The sequence below is a fragment of the Elephantulus edwardii genome, unplaced genomic scaffold (assembly GCF_000299155.1).
Source record: "Elephantulus edwardii isolate Elephantulus edwardi_28Jun2011 unplaced genomic scaffold, EleEdw1.0 scaffold00059, whole genome shotgun sequence".
In the NCBI taxonomy this organism is placed as follows: Eukaryota; Metazoa; Chordata; class Mammalia; order Macroscelidea; family Macroscelididae; genus Elephantulus; species Elephantulus edwardii.
This window is the reverse complement of record NW_006399809.1, coordinates 3420662-3426835: the sequence shown is the minus strand read 5'-3', so window position 1 is coordinate 3426835 and position 6174 is coordinate 3420662. Positions and strand designations below refer to the sequence as shown.

Below are 6174 nucleotides of genomic sequence, written 5' to 3'. Positions count from 1 at the left end.
TTCTATTTTGGTGGTGTCCTTTCCTGGCTTTGGTATCAAGGATATGTTTGCTTCATAGAATGAGTCTGGGCGTGTTCCATCTTGTTCTATTTTTTGAAACAGTTTATATAGAATTGGTGACAGTTCTTCTCTAAATGTCTGATAAAATTCGCTTGTAAATCCGTCTGGTCCAGGACTTTTTTTGGTTGGAAGCTTTTCAATTTCTTCTTTTGTAATGGGTCTAACAACAGCCTTTTAAACAAATGGTGCTGGCAAAATTGGAAAACTGTAGAAAATTCAAGTAAGACCCTACCTTACTCCATACACAAAACCCAACTCAAAACGGATCATGAACCTAGGACTAAAACCAAGGACTAAACATTTCATTAAAGAAAAGCTTGGAAGAACTTGAGAAGTCCTAATCCACAACAGTCTTTCAAGCATCCTGAAAAATCTACAATCAGGAGAGGATAAAAGATGAATGAGACCTTCTAAGAGTCAAATCCCTATGCACATCTAAAAATTTCTCCAACAGAGTAAAAACAGAAGTAACAGATTGGGAAAAAATATTTGGTAATGACATGTCAGATAAGGGATTTATATCTAGAATTTATAAAATATTCTAGCACACAACAAGATAACCCCATTGAAAAATGGGCACAGGATATGAACAGACACTTCACCAAAGAAGACATTCAGATGGCAAACAAATGCATGAAGAAATGTTCAAAATCCTTAGCTCTAGGAGAGATGCAAATCAAAACAACTGCGAGATATTATCTCACCCCAGTAAGAATAGCAAAATTTAACAGAGCAGCAAACATCAAATGCTGGTGAGTTTTTGGAGAAATTGGAACCATTATTCACAGTTGGTGGGAATTTAAAATGTAACCACTGTGGAAGGTGGTATGGTGCTCTCTCAAAAAGTTTCAAATATAGAAATACCATTTGACCCAGCTATTCCCCTACTGGGAATATACCCTAAAGAAACCATAACTGTCACCCAGGCAGATACATGTACATGCATGTTTATTGTGGTTTTGTTCACAATAGCAGAGTTGGAAACAACCTAAGTGCCCATCAACAAACGAATGGATAGAGAAGCTCTGGTATATTCACACAATGGAATATTGCATTGGATTGAAAAACAAGGAACTCAGTGGAGGAAAGGTCACAGGAGGGTATTTCTACTCTGCGTCCGGGATCTCCTTTTCTGAGGGCTGGGACCAGTCTGCTGTCCGGGGAGAGGAACGCCTTCTCAGGAACCATCTTGCCTGGATCACCCCTAAAACCAAGCCAAACAAACAAGCAAACAAACAAAAAGGCTGCTCTAGCCTGAAAGAGTCCCCGAGGAGAAGAAAGGAAAGGCACCCGGAATGGCAGTGTATCAGGAACTGTTTGTTTACCTTCAGGGACGTGGCCATCGAGTTCTCTCAGGAGGAGTGGGACAGCCTGGACCCTTCGCAGCGGGCTCTGTACAGGGACGTGATGCTGGAGAACTACCGGAACCTGGCCTCCCTGGATACCTCCATTAATTACGTGATCAAGGAGTTACCACCGCCAGAGGAAGACACGGAAGACGAAGACTCGTACCACACCGTGATCATCGGGGAAGAAGGCCATGACATCGATGAAATTGAGAGTCACTGGCTGGCCCAGGATGAGCAGCAGCAGCAGAAGGATAACAACATGCTCGTGCCCTATAACGGAAACCTCGCCGGGGGTGGGGGGGTGGGGTGCGAGCAGCATTTCAACAAGTCCTGGACTAACCAGAGCGTTTCCGTGAGTGAGACCACCTACCAGTACTTCAGACAGGACTCCTTCCTCAGCTACTTGTTAAAACTGAAATACAACGTAGGCTTTGCTTCAAGAACATACATGAAACGCTTTCAAGGTGAGTTTGGCTTACACTTTCTATCGCACCTGTCGGAACTGCAGAGGTTTCGAACTGAGGAGGAGATCTTTGAATGCCGTCAGGTTGAAATGCTTATCAGCAACGGTTCCTTAGTTCCGTCCCTTCCAAACGCGCCGATGAGTGGCCAGACCAACATCTGTAGTAACTACGAGGAGATTCTCATGCACCCGTTCCTGCTCACCCAGCAGCAGAACATCTACACGACAGAAACGCCGTTTGCCTGTAACGAGTCCTGGGAGGCTTTCAGCCGATGTCTGATCCTCAACAATCCAAGATTTCGCCCCGAGCACAGACCTTACATGTGCGATGAATGCGGCAAAGCCTTTTCGGATCGTTCCACTCTCGCCCAGCACAAGAGAATCCACAGCGGCGAGAAGCCTTTCAAATGCACCCAGTGCGGGAAGGAATTCAGCCGACGCTCTTACCTGTGGAGTCACGTACGCATTCACACAGGAGAGAAACCTTGCATATGCAATGACTGCGGCAAGGCCTTCAACCGACTGTCCAACCTGGGCAGGCACCAGAGGATCCACACGGGAGAGAAGTCATTCAAGTGTAACGTGTGCGGCAAGGACTTCACCATACGCTCGCACCTCTGGGGTCACGAGAGGATCCACTCGGGGGTGAAACCCTTCAAGTGTGAGTACAGCAGCAAAGCGTTCACCGAACGGTCAAACCTGACTCAGCACCAGAGAATTCACACGGGTGACAAGCCCTTCAAGTGCAACGAGTGCGGCAAGGACTTTCCCACGCACTCACACCTCTGGGGCCACGAGAGAATTCACACTGGAGAGAAGCCTTACAAGTGTGACGACTGTGGCAAAGCCTTCACCTGGAGCTCGAACCTCATGCAACACAAGAGAATCCACACCAGAGAGAAACCGTTCAAATGCAACGTCTGCGACCGGGCCTTCACCCAGAATTCAAGCCTTACCGTTCACCAGAGAATCCACATCAGCGAGACGCCCTTCAAGCGCAAGGAATGTGGCAAGGCCTTTAAGCAGTACTCGAACCTGACCCGGCACCCCAACATCCACCCCGGGGAGAAGCCGCACAAGTGCTCCATGTGCGAGAGGACTTTTATGACCCGTTCACACCTCTGGGACCATGAAAGAATGCACAGTGGAGAGAAGCCCTTCAAGTGTCTGGTGTGCGGCCGGGCCTTTCGGAAACCCTACGACCTTAGACTTCACCAAAGAATTCACACGGGGGAGAAGCCCTACATGTGCATGGAGTGTGGCAAGTCTTTTAACAGGTTTTCACAATGGACCGAAATCAAGTGGTTCACTACAGGGGCAACTAAGCCTGCCTTCCTGCTCAAAGGTTAACCCACCTCAGCAGCTAAATTCCAGAGAGTAACTACACAGACTGCAGCAGCGGGGGCACTTTCAAATACAGAGACTGTGGGAGCAGGGACGTCTGACCTCCAGTAACTTCAAAGGGGAGGCATCCCCGGCCCCAGGACAAAGCCGCCTGCAGTGAGGTCAGACGTGCCCCCCACCCCCATGCCCTGTGCAGTCACTCAACAATTCCAGCCCCAAGCGACAGCTCTTAACTAGTCTGCCACCCTGTGGATTCGAAAACTCACTGCCATGGCCACACAAGAGCTCAGACCATACATCCCAAACTCAGAAGTAACCGGTGCCAGTTCCGGTTGGAAACACTCAGGATACGATTTCTCCACCAGGACAGCTTCCTTCCTCAGGGGTGGTCTCTGCTGCCGCCCCTCCGCCCCCAGGACGGCCATCGGCACCTGACGGCAGCAGGAATCAGGCCCACACCCCCACCTGCTGGATGCTCTATTGCTCCTTGAGGGTCGTGAAATTTCTCCTTTCCACCCCCAGGCCTGCTGAATTGAACCCTGGTTGGATGGCAGGGCTGACTGATCCCCACGTACTTGCATGTTCCCACTGAGAAGGGACTCCATACCGTATTTCCATTGTTAGCAAGCTCCCCCATCCTCTCTGTGGGCCACAGGCAAGTCCTATGTGCATAGCCCCACCCCCCCCTGCCGTGCACAGCAGAGATTGGACAGGACCGTCCTCGTAAAGATGGCAGGGTTCTTTCCTGTTGTACATAGAGTTCCTGCAAGTCGGCGCCAACCGGACGGCGGCTGACGGCAACAATCCCGAAGTGGTTAAAGCAAAGCCAGTGACTGAGAAAGCCATGATGACAAGAAAGAATCCTCTCGAAGTCACGGGACGTGGACTGTCAGAGGAGCAAAACCAGCCAGCGATCTTTATTCTCATGAGCTTGTTTGAGAGGACCACTGTACTCCTCCTGTCAGCCCCCTGGATATGTGCGGTGCGTTACTGTGTGTTTCTGTTCCCGCCTTCGTCACAGACAGTGCGTGCACCATCTTCTTCTCCGGAGGTGGGTCAGGAAGGTGAGAAAGGGACAACTTCCAGCACATTTGTGCTCCTTGGGAAAAAGTAAGTCCTTGGGATTTTAACATAAGACATGTTGTGTCTGTGGGATGGGACCGTGGAGACACAGATGTAAAGCAGTGCTTCTGATCGCCCTCTAGCACGCGCCCAGGGTCCTTGCCCACAGGTGTGTTGGTACGACTGAGGGCCCCTGGACGACCAGAAAGGAGGGCTCTGCGGCTGACCGTGAGCCCACGGGCCAGCCCGTTAGAGTGGCTTCCTTTTGGAGCAGTATTATAGGCTACCAAGGACTACTGAATTAATGATAACGGTAGAATAAACCCAAACTGAGGGGCCTGTAGCCTCAGTTCCAGCGTGGCGACCCTGCGTTAGGACTTTTCCAAGGCTGTACATTGAAATGGACGGAGGTGGCCCGGTTCTCCCCCTCGGAGCCTCTGGTGGACCGGAACTGCGGGGCACGCAGCCCTGATGCCAGCCCCGCGGTTTGCTATGAACTGCACCACCAGAGACCCCCATGTGATAGACGGGGGGAGGTGACGGGCCCCTGCCCACTTGAAAATAGCTGCCGTGTGTCAGCGAGGAATGAAACAAAAACCCTGGTCTTTGAAAAGAATCGGGATCCCGCGTATAAGGGATTCACAGCTAGCTACTGATAGTTTGCTACACCATTTTACTTAGGATCTCAGAGCTCGTTTTACTTAATAAAGTTGAAGCATCTTCTTCCCCCAACCCCCATGAGCCTGAATTCTCCCTCTTCTGTCAGATCTTTTGCGTATCATCGAGCAGCTTCCTAATGAGCTAACAACAAGCCTTAGGTTCTCAAGGTTGAATGACAGCCGAAGTCATGTCTCGCCTTGGTGCAAACAAGGAGTACATCATTCCGGGGCGACATCCTTGTCCTTTGGGGCGACATCCTTGTCGTTGGCACCCAAGTTGTTAACCACCACGCTTTGCTCCTTGGAGATGTATATGAATGTGATACAAATGCTGTTGGCCTAAATCTTACATTTCTGCCCTTCTCCCCATCTGCATCACGTTTCTTGAATGAATATGCCATTTCTATCTGACTTTCTTTTTTATTGTGAAAGTAACACACGTCAGAAGGCCCACTAGCACAACTTTGATACTTAACAGATGGGTGACATTTTCACAGATCACTGTTACTTGCTATAGTTTCCCAAGATACCCCAGCACCATTAACATAAATTTCCAAATACATCTCCCCCCACCAAAAAAAAAAAACCCAACAGCGTAACACTCTTCCTTCTCCTCTCTCTCTCTCCCTCCCCTGGTATTAGTACTTGGTTTCTCTGCTTACTTGTCAAACTGTGATCATGTGGTATTTGTCCTTTGGCAATGAGTGTTTTTCAGGGGTTCCTCCCTGCAGGGGCACAGAGAGACCTTGATGGCGGTGGAGTATCCCAGTGTGTGTGTGTTAGACACACATGTCCATGCATGTTATCTGTTGATGGACTTGAGCGTTTCCTGCTTTGGGCTGTTAGGAGAGGGCCACAGTGTACCTGGGTGCACTTCTGTCTTCTGGGGTGGAATCGCTGGATCAGATACATGTGCTCTCTTCAGCTCTCAGAGGTACCGCAGGCTCTTTGCCCACTGCGGCTGCCATCGTTCAATCCCACCAGCAGTGCGTGAGGGTGCCTCTGACCCCACACCCACCCCCCCAGCCTCACCCCTTCTCTCGCGGTGTTTTGTCTATTCAACAAAGACTGGCCAACTCTAGACTCCCTGGGTCCATCTGTTTTTGCACAGCCCTTGAGATCAGGAGATTTGAACATTTTCAGAATTAACTGTCTGTAGATGTGTGGTGTGTATACACAGCAAGGTGAGGATGGTGAAACGCCATCCTTCGGCACACTTGGGGCATGCTGTCAGGTG

The 6174-nt window shown here is 49.8% G+C and overlaps 1 protein-coding gene across 1 annotated transcript in view; it reads left to right on the top strand.

The window, feature by feature from the left end:
- The window catches only part of LOC102860088 (zinc finger protein 160-like), a 31004-nt gene extending 26070 nt beyond the window's left edge, over window positions 1-4934 (top strand). Inside the window, exons 2-5 of the mRNA XM_006887617.1 lie at window positions 1132-3217; window positions 3975-4326; window positions 4422-4506; window positions 4623-4934. Coding sequence (XP_006887679.1) covers window positions 1132-3217; window positions 3975-4326; window positions 4422-4506; window positions 4623-4934 — 2835 coding nt within the window. The remainder of the gene's footprint in view (window positions 1-1131; window positions 3218-3974; window positions 4327-4421; window positions 4507-4622) is intronic.
- The last annotated feature ends 1240 nt before the right edge of the window (window positions 4935-6174 follow it).